The sequence below is a fragment of the Lissotriton vulgaris genome, chromosome 1_1 (assembly GCF_964263255.1).
Source record: "Lissotriton vulgaris chromosome 1_1, aLisVul1.2, whole genome shotgun sequence".
Lineage (NCBI taxonomy): Eukaryota > Metazoa > Chordata > Amphibia > Caudata > Salamandridae > Lissotriton > Lissotriton vulgaris.
The window spans coordinates 2028781618-2028801328 of NC_141685.1; the positions used below are offsets into that span (position 1 = coordinate 2028781618).

The window sequence follows — 19711 nt, forward strand, 5'->3', positions numbered from 1 at the left end:
AGGCTGTAATGATCTGCTGTCTATGCACGTTTGCAGATGTGCACTTGCAAATCAGTTGCAGTCTGTATATGTGTTGCTCAAATTGCAAGTAAACTGTGTTACATAAAAAGCATACATTAATGCACGACACGAATAGCATAACAAAAATCCTACGAATTACATATTAAATATCACACAGTATTACAATCAGTATCGAGAACTAAAATTAAATTGTGCAATTACTAATTGCATGTAGTAAGCACTCCACCAAATTATTGCACAATTGAAAGTTCCACCCAGGCACAACACGCTCTTTTTTTAATGCCACTTATCTTTCACCCTGCAGTGTAAATTCATATATACATTCTTTTAGTGACTCAAATCCTGATACTAGTCTGCCTTATTTCAAATTAGCATTTTATTCTTACTATACAGGATTGTGCATCACCCTAAATTGTACAAAGAGAAAGGATGTTTGACTACGGAGGGACATCAAACAAGCTCCCACTTTTATTTTATACTACCTCTGAGAGGGATATTGCGTGAAGGACACTAATTTTTCAAAGGGTAAGTCCTGTATGCCAAATAGGGCTATACTTAGGCATACTAGTATCAGGATTTCAGTCACTAAAAGAATGTATATATGAATTTACACTGCAGGGTGAAAGATAAAAATCCCCGACAGTGTTCAAAACTAAAAGGGTGAAAGTGCAAACACCGACATTGCTGATAATCGAAGTGGGTGGTGTGAGTATGTCTAGTCGCATACAATAAACTGTCAAAATAGAACAAATAGAGCTTGACAGTTGGATGAATAATTGGAATTAAATATTACCTACTGATATTCCCAACAGATTTAAAAAAACTTTTTGGCCTTAAATTGATGGAGGCATAAAAGAGTACAACTGAATTAATTCTGTCTGGAATCAGAGCAATATGTGCTGATCGACGAATTAGGGTAAGCTATTAGGTTATTTATGCTTCCACAAGGGGATATCAGGGCAAGCGTATAGGATTGTGAGGCCATACAAACCCCATATTAATATAAGAGAAGGCTGAACTTTATAGGAGGAAAGAAAGATTATGTATATTGCCAATCTTGTCTTTAGATTTATAAATCTATTTTGACTCTAGCCAATAGCCTCGCTTTAAATGTCACACAGAAATAAGGAGAAGGAATATTTTGGGCTGGGGATCTACTTTGTGAGGTTTGAATTGTACCCCCGACCTCATAGTCGTAGTATTCTGTAGATCAATCCACTGAACAAAAGTAAGCACTTTGTATATGTTAACTAAGTACACATTTAATATGTGTCTAAATGTATGTATTTATTTTTAGATTTACTGGTTGGCACAGTGAAGATTAGTGTTTTTAAACTTATTGAGTCCTGAGGAATGTGTTTTTTTCAAATCAACAAGACACACCGAAACGAGTCGACATAAGGACACAGTTATTTGTTTTTTAATGTATTGGTTTTTATACAGAGCAATGTAGTTTGTGAGTTTTCACATGTAGATTCAGTGTTTACCATCATTGAAAGAATCATTATAAAAATGATCTTATAGTAGTGAAAAATCTATTTGCTGGATTTTTATTCTGTATTGATTTTTATTTATTTGTTATTATATATGTTTTTAATTGTGTTAAGAATTATATTAATATCTATTTTGCTGCCATGAACAGAATAATAAATGAAGTGTACTAATTTACGTGTTGCTATATTTATAAATAGATCTCCTTTGGTTCACTGTATATTGAATGTTATTTGTCATATTAACACTGAGGAACACAGAAAGGAACACTTTTGTTACTACTTTGCTATTACCGGACCTTTCTGGTTTACCAGGGTAACTCTCTCTTTTTTTTAAGTATCTGTAGAGCACTCAACTTTGAGTGGTGTGACCTCTTAGAGCCTGTGCTATGTCCAGTTTTGAATGTGTTCGGGCAGCCTGGATCGTAATACCCAACCTGATACCACTCCCCTAACATCAAAATATCAACTTTTAGATATGGGAAACAAACCATGTTGCTACCTAACTCTTGGGAATTTATGCATCAATTAGGAATGCCATGTATTATTATCTTCAGGCGATAAACTAACACAGCAATAATAACCAGAGACAGCGGAGCATGGAAGACAGTACTAGATACTTTTAAATGTTACAAAAAGAGAAAAAATTCTTAAAACACATTCTAGTTCTTGTGACCTAATAAAGAAACATCCTTCAAGTAAAAATTATCCTAGAAAACCATTTAGATAATTTTATTCAAATTTCTACTTAAAATCGTTTGGCTCTTTTACTGCTACACAGAGCCACATTAGGATCAATTATTTTGTGCTGACTTCCTCATAGTAACGCTGTTTCATCGCTCTGTACTTTCTGAGGTAGTATAAAGCCTCGAGTTCCTTAATGACATATTCTCCTCGAGCAATAAGTTCTTTGATCTTTTCAGGATCCTTAACATCCCTGTTCTTGATGAACGCCTTTTTCAATCGGTCTCTGAAGTAGTCTGCTCCCTTTGGATACTCCCGACCAAGGTACAAAAGCTGAAAAGAAGACCAAAAGGGGTTTAAGTTGACGCTAGGTAGTCGAAGCACTGTAAAAAGATTCTCTTGTATTAGGGATACTCACATTTTTATAAAGTTTTATCACATCTCCTCGTAATGAACTGGCCATTTTCGGAAGGCATACAATATAAACACCTCAATCCCATGTATGATTTGATCTATGTAAATAACAAACAGTTTCCAATATTAGATATGTAAAATAAAGAATTAACTGAACATTTGCTTTAAAAGCTTTGGATAAGGAACCAGAGAGAGATTCAGCAAAATTAGACACCTTGAATTTCTATATGATGAGATCTGAAATTTAGAGTGCATAACCAATAAAATAACAAATACAAAAATCTGTTAATGTTTCAGAAGACGTAACCCTGACAAATATTGATGCCCAAACAATATGAATAGTATTAATGTAATCAACATTACAAAGCTTGCCAAGCTGACATTCATATCATGACTCCCTCATGCGCCCTCTGTGTAGTGGGCCTAGTGTGCAAGGCTCCTGTTGTTTTATCCTGTAGCACTTTATGGGCATGCTGTGATACCATGACTGATGTCCCCCAGAAACCATAATTTCATTGCGCTCGAGACCCTACAAGCTTCTGCCAGAATCCAGGGAGCAAATGGCAAGCCTTGCTCTTGCGGTTATCAAGGCCTTGATGTTGTTTTCCATTTTGCACGTTCGAGCAAAGACAATGCTTTAGTTTCCTGTTATTTTGTTTCAATCGTTAAATTGCACCTGCCCTTCCTGTAAGGTCAAAGCGAGTGTACTAACAAATGTTTTTTTCAAGAGTTCAAGAACCTTGCAGGAGGCTATGTGGCCCGGGTGATGTAGCTACATCTGTTGAGCCTTCAAGATGGTATATAAACCCCGCCCTGCGGAAAAGTGCAATATTTTATTAGCATAAGCAACAGCCATTTTGGCAGTGGTGTCCATTTCGTTTCCTTCATAATTCTTTCATCCTCTGCTGTTCGCCATTTCACTCTGCTTGTCCCATCTATTTTAGTTGACCTCCTGACATGGCTAAGCAATGTACGTGCGGGGGTGGTTTGTGGCTGCCAGTGCACCTGGTCTTAGATGTTATCCGTTGACTGTTTGCTGCGGTCATAAGCATTCCTGCTCCCCCTCCCAATTTGCTGACCACGTAGTCATCTACCTGCCCTTGTTTGCTGATAGCTATTTCTAAACTTGTTCTTTCCATTTCTGTCCATGTGCTTACAGTGCAACAAAGCTGTATAGAAGGATGATGGTTTGCGAGTTCAGTGTACCTCCTCCTACAACACTTGAGAGAGTTGTGTGGACATGGTACTGCTCATGAGTGAATAATTAACTTGTTATTTTATTTTAACTCCAGTGCCGATCTCTTTTTGTTAATCTTTGGAACCCGTGGACGAGAGGTTGACCCTGCACCAGTATGCTGACTTTTGGGTACATTTCCCCAGTTGGCGCCTAAGCATGCGGGCCCCATTAAAGACGCGGCCGTCCGAAGGAGTGGTCTCCACGGAGGATCAAAATATTACTGAGGATGCGCACTGCATGTGGAGACCCTTGTCTCCGCAGGCCAATGTGACTTTTCCGATTTGACCCTCCAGGTGGTGGCCGGTCTCGACTGTGGGTTTCTTAGGCGTACTTTTTGCAGTGACCATTAGGTCGACCAGAGATCGGCAAGCGGGAGTTGGAGACTTCTGGTGAGGTCGCTAAAGCGGCGAGCTTGCTTTGCTTAGTTTGGTTTTTGGTTTTGTGTTGATATTCATTCTTTGCAAAGACTGAAGGCAGGTAATGTGGAGATTTTTCTCATTTTGGAATATTTGTTTGGGGTAGTAATATATTACATATACTTGTGAAAATATCCCTGTTCTCAGCACACTGCGTATGTGGTGTTGCTGCTCTTATGGTACCAAGAAAGCTCTATAGCAAAGTCAGCCGGCTCCCCCGGAAGGGACCCCAAAAAGAGAAACACATCAAATATGGTATTTGTACCATAATGTACAGTTCATTGTGGAACAGATACACAAAGAAAGAGTCTGATTTATAATGTCCAGGGAACTGGTCATTCCGTTCTAAAAAGGTTCAATATGTAGAGCAGTGTTTATTTAAAAGAAAGAGTAGACAGGGTAAGTTCGGTTGTGTACGTGGGATAAAGAAGAGCGAAGAGAGCAGAAGCTATAGCAGAAAAGAGCAGCAGAAAATGATATATAAAAAAGCTTTGGAATTAAAAGACCAAAAAATTAAAGAAAAATAGAAAATGAAGATGGAGAACGTCGATTAGAGGTAAATGGCAAGTATCGTATTAGGCACCCTATCTATCGACTATTTAATACACCTCAGGATGATTGCATCCTATTAGAACGACCCCCATCCCTTATAAATTTCCCACTCCCAAGTGCCCCTGCGGATGAGGCTTCTGACGAGGAGCAATCTTCTTCAAAGAATAAAGCAGGCAATCTGGGCAACAGACTAGCTCTACTTTGACTAAAGCAGAAAAAGATGCATTAAAAACTGCTGCTAAAGTGGAAGCTCGTCAGACTACTACAGCGACAATCCGCATATATATGGTTCAACTTTGGAAAGATATAGAGCAGTTATATTTTGTAGGAAAATTCTGTTGGGTGGTAATATATGGTTAGCGCCATATTTTGATGAAACAGACCAGCTGATCTGAATGTTAATTATAAGCGATTAGTAGATGGGACTTACCTTTTTTCAGATATACCAGATACAATTAGACGAATAGTTAAATTACGAGATGAAACATTGCGTTTATGAAAGGAGCAAGAATTTGCTAGAAAGGGTAAAGTTGTAGAATCCAAAAAGCCTCAGAGAAAGCAGATGTTTTGGTGGATGTGAACAAACCCAGTAGTAGTAAAATTACTATGAAAACAATGAGTGAAGCTGCATCACTGTATATTCCTCCGAAAGGTACAGGAACAAGTGATGATAAAACTTAAGATGATGCAGAAGGATATTTTATAACTAAAATTAGGTCTACACTCCTTGGAGCAGAGCAGATGTTATGGCTCCTAAGGCTGCTTTACCGGACCCCCAGAAAAATCCTGCTTCCTTTTATGAGGAGCTGGAAGGAGCCATCAGCTCCAGCACTATGACCTTGCCAGATATTGATATGTTCTTTGGGCTTATTCTGCCCCCTGATATGCTGAGAACAATACGTAAAATAGATGATAATTTGGCTTATGGTGATACCTGGGAACATTTAGAATAAATAGATGCGGAAAGGGAGCCTGCGCAGAAACCGCAGAAGGAGATATTAGATCTTCCTACAGCTATTGTGACTAAGTTAGACTCTCATACCCTCTAAGAAAATATAATGGACAACGTTAGCGACCTGTAAACAGAAAAAGGATAAGTTTGTTTTGGATTTCTTTTCAAGATTTGAAGAGCCATTCCATGATTTTAGTGGTCATTCATTGGCAGATGATACGGGTAAGCATTTCTTTGTTGACAAATTACTCGCTAATATGTTACCGGGGATAGCTAGTCTCTTAAAGGCTAGCGAGAGTTCTTGGACCACGTCTTCCCCAGTTTCCCTTTTGACTATGGCCCAATATCATGAGCGCCAGGAACTGGAAGCGAAAGGTTAAAGATTTAAAGACAAAAGTTATGTTGGCCCATGTATATGTTCCACCATTAAGGGGCGGTGGAAGAGGCGGATGTGCAATGCATACACCTGGAGTGCCCTTTCTTCCTCGAGCAAATTTGTCACCTGATCAGTGTGCTTATTGTAAAGAGACTAGACATTGGCTTTCCGAGTGCCCTCTTTTGCGAGTTCAGCAGTACCCGCGGGGAAGGGGAAGTATGAGAGAACGCCCAGGAAATTCAGGAAACAGGGGAGGTGCAGGAACTTGTCCCAGGTTTGAGGCAGTTGAAAAAGGACCAAATGACTCTAATACTTTTGATAGACGAAATCAATGTCAAATGTCTGATTATTCTGCTGATGCACTTGCAGATTCTGATTACGCATAGGGATGCCTAGGATGGGGTAAGGGACAGGTGTAGTTGCTAGTAGATCAAATGCGTCCTTATGTTGACACAAATGTCTTGGGTTCTACTGATCTGTTTCTGATTGATACAGGGGCTACCCGTAGTGCTCTCTCTAAAAAATTGGTTCCTAGGGCTCCCCTGTCCGCCACGATGATCACATCAATAGAGTTCGATGGAACACCTACACCTAGCCCGCTTTCACAGCCAAATAAATTTGGGCTTGACAAATTCACTGCAGCATGTCCATTTTCGCTTTCCCCTAACATGCCAGACAACATTGTGGGTATCGATCTGCTTAAATATTTTCGTGCTACTATACGTTGTTCTCCAGAAGGTGCGCTTGTTATTTTGAATGACAATTATCCAATGGTTGAGGTATCTTGTCTTATCAATGAGAATTTCGCTCTGGCATCCTTACCTAGTACCTTGTGGGCTAGATCAGATACTAATGTGGGTAAAATGGTTATTCCACAGGTGCATAACCAAGTAAGGGAAGGTGTCTTGTCTGCCCCAATACAAAATATCCTGAGAATGTGAAGAAGCATTAGCACACATTGTTCAGGATTTGATCAAAGTGGGGGTAGTGGAAGAAATCCCCTATAATACTTACAATAGCCCTATCCTTCCTATTTTGAAAAAAGATACGGACACTAAAATTTACAGATTGATTTGCAAGAGGTTAATAAAATTGTAGTGCCCCAATATTTGGTAGTTTCTGATATCACAACGCTTCTCACTCCCTGCCACTGCTACTACATTTTTGGTGATCGCCTTGAAGAATGCATTCTTCTCAATACCCATACACCCTGAAAGCGGTTATCTGTTTGGATTCACATTGAAAAATAGATCCTTCCCGTTCTGCAGAGTTCCACAAGGCTAAACAGAGTTTCCTAGCATTTACAGTCAGGCATTAAAAAGGCAGCTTGATTCCTTTCCTGTACCAAAGGGAGTGGCCCTTATCCAATATGTCAATGATATTTTGTTAGCTGCAGATACTCCTGAGCAGTATGAAGAAGGAACACTGTTATTGTTATCATTTCTTGCCTCCCATAATCACAAAGTCTCGCAAAATAAATTGCAATATTGTAGAGAGCAGGGTACCTATTTAGGTCACCTCCTGCTTAAGGAGGGACGCACACTCACACCAGACCGCATTCAGACCATTTTAGATACTCCTGTGCCCTGTACTCAGAAGGATGTTCGTGCACTGATTAGCCTCACTTCTTTTTGTAGGCAGTGGATACCCAGTTTTTCACACATTATTAAACCTTTGTTGGCCTTTTTGACTAAAGACACTCCCATGCCCCTCCCATGGACTACTGAATGTGAGAATGCCTTCCAACACTTACGCCAAGCTCTTTGCTCAGCATCAGGATTAGGTACTCCAGACTATACAAAATGTTCACGCTCTATGTCCACAAAAGGGAAGGTTGTGCCCTCTCGGTTTTAACACAAACACTCGGCGATAAAAAATGCCTGTGCGCATACTTTTCAGCTGTCCTTGGCCCAGTCATTTGCGTACTGCCTGGATGTTTCCGAGCAGTGGCAGTAACAGCTGTATCTATACGTCAGAGTGAAGGAATAGTTTTGTCACACAAACTGCTTGTGTTAGTACCCCATTCAGTGGATGCTTTGCTAAATCAAACGAAAACACAGCATTTGACCAGTGCTCGTTTGTCAGGATATGAATTGACACTTTTGGCCCCTCATATCACATTGAAAAGATGTTTGACTTTAAACCTTTCTACACTATTACCATTTCCATCTACTCAGTAACGAGAGTTACATGATTGTATATTCCTCACTGAAAAGCAAACAAAGGGTTGCATTGACCTACAAGATACACTTCTCTCTAGTGTTGATGGGGAGTTATGGGTTGATGGCTCATGTTTAAAATTCTATTCCAAAAACGAGCCAAGAGGGAAAAAGGGAAAAACAGGGTCGCCCTCCACTCAAATATCATTCAATTCAGTACTTTTTTCTGTATTTTTCTCACAGCAGAATGACCAAATGTCAACATCTACTGAAGCACGACCTAACTTTCAAATATTTAGAGGTGTGCTCACAAATAACGTCCAATTTTATTAAAAATTAGAGAGGTTCCATGTAAAAAAAAAATCCAGATGACAGTCAGAGTGAACATATAAGTGATGTCTGCTCCCACCCCTTTTACAGTACATCCACAAGCAATCATGCATACAATAAATGTGTGAAGAACAAAATTACCCCTCATGGGCGCACCACCAACAGGGTTACTGGTAGGTACTAACCAGATAAAGCCCCTTTTATCATCATTCGCAGTCATTTGTTCAAAAATAAATGTGTCCAACACAAAACAGAACAACTGAAACAGTGCGAAGAGTAACCAGCATTCACTCCTGTGTGACAAAGTGAATAAAATCAACAAATACGCCACCACACAACTTTATTCTGAATTCAAGACGTAATTCGTTGAATTAAAAAGGCTGGTAGCTAATTTTGCATACCATAACCCAATGCCAACATGTTTCTCTGCCTTACTTGCTTTATGGCAGATTCATTAGGGCTGACACCCTGTCACCGCACCAGAGTTGGACAACTCGTTCTCTGTGACCTCTGTCAGCAATTCTCTTTCCTACCAGCTGAAGAGGGCTAACCATTCACTCCCACAGGTAAGTGTGTCTTTTGGCCCTTATGATTCTTGCATCAATCGTACTAGGCGGCTAAGACCTAAGTATCTCCTCCTCGGAGGTCTTAGCCACCTAGTACGATGACTGCTGATGATGATAAAAGGAGCTTTATCTGATGAGTACCTACCAGTAACCCTATTGGTGGTGCGCCCATGAGGGGTCATTTTGTTCTTCACACATTTTTTTGTATGCACGATTGCTTGTGGATGTATTGTAAAAGGAGTGGGAGCAGACATCACTTATATGTTCACTCTGACTGTCAACTGGAATTTTTTTTTACAGGGAACCTCTCTAATTTTTTATAAAATTGGACGTTATTTGTGAGCACACCCCTAAAAATGTGAAAGTTAGGTGGTGCTTCAGTAGATATTGACATTTGGTCATTCTGCTGTGAGAAAAATACAGGAAAAAGTACTAAAACGTCCTAGGGACAGGGTCTTTTTGTATTGAATCATTTTTAAAATTACCTGATGCACTACATCTGCTGCCTATGCTATCACGACACTTCCGACAGAAGTTGAGACAGCTCGCATCCCACAAAAGTCAGCCCAAGCGGACGAACTGATTGCACTGACGAGAGCATCTGAGCTTAGTACAGACTTACTTGTTAACATTTTTACCGACAGCCAGTACGCTTTCGGGGTGGCACACAATTTTGGTCACTTGTGGAAAGAAACAGGCGTCCTCACCTCACTTGGGACACAGATAGTGCATGGAGAATTAGTGCTTAACCTTCTCACTGCCCTAACTTATCCTAAGAAAGTGGCAATTGTTAAGTGTAGTGCACACAAGAAAGTGACTGATAAAATTGAAGCATGAAACGCATTTGCAGATCACACAGCCCGTGAGACCGCGATGCAGCGAAGTACCACATCTATGTATGTGGTAAAGTCACAAGCTGAATCTTGGCATGATGCCAAGCAGGAAGTGCTGGACATGCAACAATCTGCATCTGCTGACGAACTAGACCAATGGTCTAAGGTGGGAACACTGGATGATGAGGGCTGCTGGAGGAATAAAGATATGACCAAATGGAAGTTACCCACAGCATAATTATACCCTTTGATTCACATGGCACATGGGCTGGCACATGTTGCTGCATCCTCAATGGCAAAACAACTTATGCAAGTTTGGGATCATCCTGATTTTGCCGGCACTGCTAGAAAGAAAGTCCAGTCTTCTCTAATCTGTCTCCAGTATAATCCTGGAAAGGGAACGCAAACTCCAACAGGAGGGTTTGCGACACCAACTGCACATTTTGAGGTCATGCAAATGGATTACATTCAGATGGAGCGTTGTATTAATCTAAAATATGTCCTAGTAGTGGGTTGTGCCTTCAGTAAATGGGTGTAGGTGTATGCTACGAAGGATAATACAGCTCTCATGAGCCAAAGTTCTCCTAAAGGAGTTCTTTCTTCGATTTGGCATTTGTCGGGTCCTATGGAGTGACAACTGACCTAATTTCATTGGGCAAGTTGTAGAATATGTCATGAAAGGGTTGGGGATTAAGCAGAAATGTCATGCCGCTTTTCATCCACAATCAGCAGGCCTGGTGGAGTGTTGTAACTCCACCCTGAAATTGAAATTGGCTAAAATACAAGCTTCCACGTCTTTGAAATGGCCTGAGGCACCGCCCCATGCCTTGCTTTCTATTAGATCAGTACCACCTACATGATCTGGCCTTACGCCACATGAGATCGTTTTTGGCAGGCCCATGAATATTTGGGAGTCCCTAAGCCTCACCCTATACATGATGTCCCTAACATGTTGATGAGCGAATATTTGTCCCAGTTACCTGACAGCTTGTGTTCTATTTATCAGCAGGTATGGGAAGCTATTCCAGACAGGTTGCAGGGTGAAGGCTACGATCTGCGGCCTGGCGATTTTGTGCTGATAAAATCGTTTCAACTGACAAATTCTTTGGCACCTCGGTGGCGTGGCCAAGAGCAGGTCCTCCTTGTTCCCAGAACTGCAGTGCAAGTGACCAAGTGGAAGAATTGGGTCCAGCCAGCATGCCGTCATGAGCCCTGCTGCGTTGACAGATCACCGCGACATCCTGGTCACTGAGAGAGGACGAGTAGCGTCACCTGATGGGCCTGAGGAAGTCTTCCTGGACCACAAAATCCCTGGTGCATCTAGATATCTGCTTTGATCCAGGAAGAAAGACACTTCATCGTATAAAGAGTCTGTTTGAGCCACTGTCCTGCGTGGTTAAAGACTGACTACAAAGGGGGGTAGTCTTTTAGTGGCTACTCGTGTCAACATTAGTGAAAAAACCAACGCCTGCCCAGGACCTTAGGGCACCATCTGTTTTGTTGTTTGCCGATGAGATGAACATGCCCGAGGAGAGAAATGGGATGCTGCAAAAGTGTGTAGCAAATGCACGATGTTCATCACTGGACTAACTTTGACTGCTGTCATCGTTGCTGTGCTAATGTGGGTTGTGGAGGAAGTAACTTCGGCTCAAAACTTACTGTCTGCTACTACTCCTGTCCCCACAGAACATTATTACTTTTCTCTCCCTATAATGAAAAGAAGCACCGAATGTCATATCTCAGTAAGACTTTCATACAAATGTTGCACCATACTCATAATGCTACGAACACCACCAACTGCTGGGTATGTGGAATGATGCCAGCCCATCAGAAGAAGGGAGGAACGCCTTTCATTCCATTCCCATTCTCGCATAATGGCTCCTGTAGAGCCTGGTTTGCACTGTTGTGGGCCTCTGAAATTAGTAATATTACTCTAGCTGATGTAGGAGGACTTGAAGCGCAATTAAACAAGCTTTGTTACCCCAATGAGGAAGGAGACTCACAAGCCAAAATAACTGTATGGGAAATGGAGGAGTATCGCAAAGGAGATTCCTCCACAAGCTATGTTTTCCCCAACACCCGAACGGCCAAGGTTAAAGGGTCTCCTGTTATTGCTGTTACTAGAGACCGAGCAAATCTTTGTGTGAGTAGGTTTGGCAGTATCCCAGTGGGGAAAATTGATTGTACTACAGTATTGAATATCACTGGAACAAATAATAGCAGTTTTCTATCCTTACACAACACTTATTTCATTTGTGGAAGTAAAAGTTACTATAATCTACCAATTGGATAGTCTGGAATATGCTATGTGTCCTCCTTGCTTCCTCCTGTGTTCTTAGCACCTGCATCTTATCATAAAGTTCAAAAATTGTTTCATGAGATTTCCTTGAACCAATTCCAAATAACTATAAATAATGAAGTGGATCAATCTGGCACTGCATTACAGCAATATGTTGAATTTAATCTGGGACTCTTTTTCTTTGTTGGTGCGGCTTTGAACAGTAGGAAAATTAGACGATTGACCCGTGTAGTGGAAGCTGTGACAAATCAAATAGTGCTGGCGCTTGGAAATATTACAGAAGAACTCCAAATTACGAGAATTGTGACTTTGCAAAATAGAATGGTTTTAGATGTAATTCTGGCTGATCGAGGTGGAGCATACCGTATCATCGGATCCAGCGGTTGTGTCTTCATACAGGACAATTCACCTGTTTATGATGCCATTTCCAAAATGCATACAATAGCCACTGGGATACATCAAGACTCAGGAACATGAACTTGGACTGGATGGTTCTGGATCATATTTTCTGTATGGGATCTGAAAATAGTGTCGGCCTTGTTCATAATTATTGCAATTCTCTGCTCTAGTTGTTTATGTATTTAATGTGGGCCAATGCCCTGTTCCCTCTGTATTTCCACTTGTACTAATTCTGTACTGTCTAAAACTAATGTCTAAAATGCAAATGCCCGTTTAGAAATAGAACGAGAAATCTGTGTAATTATGTCATAAGCATTCCTGTTCCCCCTCCCAATTTGCTGACCACGTAGTCATCTATCTGCCATGGTTTGCTGATAGCTATTTCTAACTTGTTCTTTCCCTTTCTGTCCATATGCTTACATTGCAACAAAGCTGTATATAAGGACGATGGTTTGTGAGCTCAGTGTACCTCCTCCTACAACACTTGAGTGTTATGTGGACGTGGTCCGGCTCATGAGTGATTAATAAACTTGTTATTTTATTTCAACTCCAGTGCTGATCTCTTTTTATTAGTTTTGGGAACCCGTGGACGAGAGGGTGACCCTGCACCAGTGTGCTCACTTTTGGGTACATTTTCACAGCCCAACCTAGTCGTGGCTTGGCCTCACTCTCTGCAGAACAAGCTTCACCCTTCCCAATTACCTAAAGTATCTAGCTAGAACCAAAAAGTGTCCAAGTGAACCAGGGGTTCCCGTGGCTCCAGCTCCCTTGATGTCTTCCTCACCTCTCCCTCCTGCACAGCTTCATTGGACCCCCTGTGACTCCCAGGAGTCAAAGTCTTGAGATCGTCTTCAAACTTTGGTCATGTGGAAGAACTAGGTTAAGTACTTGATATCAGGTTAGTGCGCACTAATCTCCCTATAGCAGTAAGCAGGACAAAGTATCAGCATCTTCAAAGATTATAGACTTTTCCTCCATACTCGCTTTGTGATGTAGACAAGTGCTTATTGAGTGTTTATACTCCGGACCCTTTCTGCAACTTTGGCACTAGAACAGTGATCGTGAAAGGGGTAAAGACTTTAGCTCAGTGTTTCTCTGATGAACAATAGTGCCAAGAGAAAGCAATTCAGAGTGTATAATATATGAATGAACCTTGTACCCAAACCTGTGTTCCGAGTTTATCCTTGGGAGTGCAAGGGACTCCAATCTGCATTCTGAATTTATCCCTACGAGTGCACACACTCCAGTCTCTGATTTTGGTTATTCGCCTATCGTGCCGTGCTGCTGATAAAACTTGCAAGTGTATGTCACTGAAGTCAATGCATGGTAATTGTATGCAGAGAGCGGTTAGTGTACTAATAGTAACTGCCTCCGCTTGTTATTTCCAGTGTAATGTGTCATCACAAAACCAGAGATCCTGGCTCAGTGCACATCTACCTTGCAAAAGCAGAAGGTCTCACAAGTGAAAAATTCTGTTACACTGTATTGCAAAGCCACTGAACAATCCAATACTGTAAGTCTGTTTTCTTATTTTATCCCAAACTCCCTTTCCCCCATGGGCTGTGTGTGATCTAAGGAGTTTGGTCTCTTGATCTTGGGTGGCTCTGAGAGGGATAGGAGGTCCAGCATCTGCTCTATTGCCTTCTCCACAGTTTGGAGCAGATGACTGCATTACCATCCACGTATTGCATTTCTTCTGTTAAAACAACTGCATCCTTACGACGACACAGAGACTAGATTAAAAACAGAGGATCTAAATGCAATTACGCAATCAATAAAAAAAGGAGTCTACTAACAAGTGCTGTAGAGAAGTTTGTGATGCATTTTACATGTACAACAACATCCTCCTGCTGATTTTACATCATCCAAGAAATACATTAAGCATCAAGTTGGACTTAGAACAATTCCGGCATATATTATTATGAGAGAAATCTGCTGAAAATGTAATATCATTACACTTTCTGAAGAATTTCTTGGTTAGAGCAATTCATTTTTTTAAATTTAAATATAGATGGTCTTCTTGGAGGCTCAAAAACAGGAATTCATTCTGAAGTCTTTTTTCAGAGTACAAAAGGAGCAAGCAGATAATTCTAATCTGTTCAATAAAGTGCTAATCATAGTACCCAAGGTGTTATACGACTTCGGCTGAACGAATCCTTCAATAACATAGATATCAGTCTCTATTTGGTGGGATTAAAAGCACCTAATTAAAACTTAATAGTGTGGGATTTGGCTACTTATTCTTAAGACACCATACCAAGTTTGAGCTTAGTAGCCTGGATCAAACAGGAACGTGGGATACCAATCCCTCTTCAATGGACGCCATTACCTCTTTAACCACTCTGTAAATCGACGCATCAACTGCGTCGTAAAATTCATTGTTCCAAGGAATCTTCGTCCCACTGCATGTCGCCCTGTTCTGACATGCTTCCTAAGAGTGCCAACACTGGACAAACAGGTCCTCGGACTCGATCAACCCTACGTGTATAATGCCGTGTAACAGCTGCCAACCTTCGCAGTCCTGATGGGCTGCTCTGTGTGTGCTAGGGACCAGCCGGTAATACAGAAAGGGCACAGAGATAAACAAAAAGGAGGTCAATGCCCCCGGGACACATCCCTGCTCAATTCATGATGCACAAAAAAATTTACCACTCAACAGGCTCAAAGATTCCCCTGGAAGCGTGTCCCTGCAGGCCAGCCTTAGAACCGGACACATTAAGGATTTCCCCAATACACCCTTACGGGCGTGCAATCAAATACTCACACCTACCCAGATTAAAAAACTCAGGGTGTCAGAAACGCAGGCTTCAAAGCCTGTAAAGACCCTCACACAAGGGCGTAACTCTCCAGGCATGGCGGAGGCTCAGGTGTGGTGGTGAGCCTCAGCAAGGCCTACCAGTGCAAGGGATTCGCCCTTCTCTGCACAGAGTCCTCAGACCAATAGGAAGAAGTTGGCACAGAAACTGGAATAGAAAATACAGATTTTATTAAACCTCATGAGGTGGAACTACATTCTCACAACACCCTTCGGTAATGTATTACGTAGCACACTGAATGGAAGGAACCTGGTCCTTTCATACCCACACAGTAGCTCAAATGAAGGTGGTACAAGTACAAAATGATGGTTGTAGGTACATATAAGGTTATACAGAAAGTGTACAGGCAACAAGTGGGAGGAGCTAAGTTTGCTCATTCTGGTGGACACATCTTGACAGTTACAGACTGGGGACAGCTGCAAGCTCAACTGAGCATGTGCTTAGCAGAAAAGGCTAAATAGATCTCGTCTCTAGGCAGATTTCAAGAGCAGTTAACAGGAAGGTAGGACAGAGCATATGGCGAGCACATGGTAGCACATGGCAAACAAAATGGCTGAAATACAAAATGGATTCCACAAAACGGACATGATAGTCTCTAAATACAGGATGTCTTCAGCTAATGCTTAACCTAATTGCTGCCAAATTACAACAGACGACCCTTTCAGCATTAGCTTCGTTTATCTGGGGTAATCTAGATACGCATCCTGTACATTGATGCTCATCATCTCAGTGATTTCTTTATTTAACATTTGTTGTGCTTTTATTTCGGCAATATTTCTTTTGGCAGGTGTACAAGCAGTGATACACAAGGAGCAAAGCATAGGACCACATTGTATACAAGTACAGCATGTAAATAGTATCACCAGTAGTATACATAGAATAGTCAGTAGCTTCCAGCCCCAAGTAATAAAGAGTGTCCATATCCAGTTCGAAAATGTCCATCTACCAGTCTCTGTGTGAATTTCTGCAGCAATCTTATGCAGTTTTGAGATTGAATCATATACTGAAGGTGAGTGATCTGGTATAAACACACAGCAACTGCTACCGATGATGCGACATGCACCACCTCGATCAGCCAAAATCACATCAAGCACCATTCTGTTCTGGAGTACTACAATCCTTGCAATTTGCAGTTCCTCTGTAATGTTCCCAAGTGCCATAGCTGTTTGATTGGTGACAGCTTCCACAACACAAGTCAATCGCCTTATCTTTCTGCTATTCAATGCAGCACCCACAAAGAAGAACAAGCCCAAATTGAAATAGACATATTGTTGCAAAGTGGTATCAGTCTGATCAACCTCATCTGTACTTATTGTTCGTTTGTATCTATTCTTGGAAATGTCATTATACAACTTTAAATTTTGGTGATACGATGGAGGGGCTAAAAACACAGGTGGTAACAAAAATGATATGTAACATACCCCGGACCACCCAACAGGTAATTGATAGTATCCTTTATTACCACATACAAAATAAGTATTGTGCGACGATGTGAAACTACTGGTATTAGCTCCTTCAATAGTCAATGTCAAAATACATTCACTCCGTCCTATTGGAATTCTCCCAACACTACTTATACACAATTCTGCTTTAGCTCTGGTCACAGAAATTACAAAAGGTCCATTGTCTTTGATGTTCCTCATATTTGTGAAGACATATGGTGTAGAAATATTGTCAGGTTGGTACTCTTCCCATTCCCATTTAGTCCCTTTAGCTTGAGGATAACCATCTTTATCTTAATAGTATACTTTATTCAGACGAAAGATGATTCCTCCTATGGAGGGCTTTCCGAAAGCAAACAAAAGAGCATACCAAGCTTGACATGATCCATTATGGGAAAACGGTAGAGGAATAAAAAGTGTTCCTCCTTTCTTTTGGTGTGCAGGTATCGTTCCACACACCCAACAGTTTGTAGCATTGTGTGCATGATGCAACATCTGGATGAATATGTTATTTAAGTAAGATTGTCGATGCTTCTGCTCATGGTAAGGAAGCGTAAAATCGTGATGTTCCGCTGGAGTAGTGGCAACGAAAAGCTGTCGAGCAGTAGCCACTTTCTCATCAAACCAGGTAATTATCGCCATAACCACCAGAGCAAACCCTACAGCACAAATGATTGTTTTGTAAATCATTTCAGCAACAGCGATAATTGATCTTTCTAAAAAAAAAAAAAAACCAGGGCGGTAGCTCAACCAGTCGTTTTCAGCACTGCAGATTCTTTCTTTGGTCTCAAGTGGTATCGCGATGCTCCAGGAATCGTGTGGTCCGGGAAGACTTCCGCAAATTCGTCAGGTGAGATAGCTTGACCTTTCTCCGTATCCAGAATCGCTCGATGGTCAGTCAGCACAGCAGGTTCCACCAAGGCAGTCGACACACGTTTGCAGTGTGTGCTATGGACCCAGTTCTTCTTGTTCGTCACTCGAACTGCTGTCCTTGTCGCAAGGAGCACTTGCTCTGGTCCTCGCCACCTCGGCTCCAGGCTGTTCGATCTGTCGAAGACCTTGACCATAACATAGTCGCCAGGACGGAGTTCGTGGGCCTCACCTGTAGATCTAGCAGGAAGCGCTTCTCAAACCGGTTGATGAATAGAGATCAAACTGTTGGTTAACTGTGCCAAATAATCATTCATCAGAACACAAGGAACATCATGTATGGGGCGTGGCTTAGGAACTCCCTAAATATTCATCGGTTTCATAAAGACCACTTCATATGGGGTGAGACCAGATCATGAGTGTGGCACCGATCTTATGGATAGCAATGCCAAGGGTAATGCATCTGGCCACTTCAAAGATGTGGAAGACAGTATTTTCGCCAACTTCAATTTTAAAGTAACATTGTATCTTTCCACTAATCCTGCTGATTGTGGGTGGAAGACCGTATGGAACTTCTGTTTGATCCCTTATCTTTTCAAAACATACTCAACAACTTGCCCAATAAAATGAGGTCCGTTGTCACTCCACAAAAATTTACAAACACCATATCTAGGGAAAAACTCCTTTAGAAGCACCTTTGCTGTGATGAGAGCAGTATTATCCTTTGTAAGGTATGCCTCTATCCATTTACTGAAGGCACACACCACCACTAGGACATATTTCAGATTATTGCAGCGTACAAGTTGGATGTAATCCATCTGCAAAACTTCAAAAGGTGCAGTTGGTGTAGCAAACCCTCCTGTAGGAGTCCGTGTCCCTTTTACAGGATTATACTGCCAACAGATCAAACAGGACTGTACAACTCTTTTAGCTGTGCTGGCAATTTCAGGATGCTCCCAAACTTGCATAAGCAATTTGGTTATTGTTAGAGCTCCAACATGTGCCAGCCCATGTGCCATTTGAACCGTAGCTTGTAAATAGGCTGCAGGCAATTGCCATTTATTCATTTATTCATTTCTTTGTTACGCCAACAGCCCTCATCGTCTAACATTCCTTCTTTAGACCATTGCTCAAGCTCTTCCACAGAGGCAGATCTCTGTATATCCAGTACTTCCTCTCTAGCGTCATGCCAACGCTCAGCTTGAGGCTTCACTACGTACATGGAAGTAGTGCTTCACTGCATCGCAGTCTCGCAAGCAACACTATCTGCAAAGGCATTACCTTGTCCTATTTTGTCAATGATTCTCTTGTGTACGCTACACTTCATGATGGCAACTTTCTTTGGGTATGTAAGTGCAGTCAAGAGATTATGTACTAATTCTCCGTGTATTATCTGCATCCTGTGGGATGTAAGAAAGCCTCCTTCCTTTCAGAGTAGGCCAAAATCATGAACCACTCCAAAAGCATAGGGACTATCCGTGTAAATGTTCACACATAAGTCAGTGCTAAGTTCACATGCTCGTGTCGAAGCTATTAGTTCAGCTGCTTGAGCCGACTTTTGAGGTATGCGAGCTGTTTCCACTACTGTCTCAAACGTGGTAAATTCCATAAGCAGCTGAAGTCGTGCCATCTGGTAACTTCAAACAGGACCCATCGACCCACAGTTCCCCATCTACATCTGGAAGGGGCGTATCTTACAAATCGATGCGACCTTTTGTCTGTTTGTCAGTAAGGAATATACAATCGTGAGGTTCCTTTGACTGGGACTGAGTCACAGGATATGGCAACAAAGTGGCTGGGTTCAGTGTCGCACACCTCTTCAAGGTGATATGAGGAGTTAACAGTGTCAATTCAT

At 41.5% G+C, this 19711-nt stretch overlaps 1 protein-coding gene across 3 annotated transcripts in view; it reads right to left on the reverse strand.

The window, feature by feature from the left end:
• Window positions 1–1433: 1433 nt before the first annotated feature.
• ETFRF1 (electron transfer flavoprotein regulatory factor 1) overlaps window positions 1434–19711 on the reverse strand; it is a 104070-nt gene continuing 85792 nt past the window's right edge. For all 3 annotated transcript variants that reach the window (XM_086920294.1, XM_086920300.1, XM_086920287.1), the window contains 2 exons: window positions 2614–2707; window positions 1434–2528 (listed from right to left, as the gene is read on the reverse strand). In XM_086920294.1, the coding sequence (XP_086776420.1) occupies window positions 2310–2528; window positions 2614–2658 (264 nt within the window). In that variant the 5' untranslated portion in view covers window positions 2659–2707 and the 3' untranslated portion in view covers window positions 1434–2309. The remainder of the gene's footprint in view (window positions 2529–2613; window positions 2708–19711) is intronic.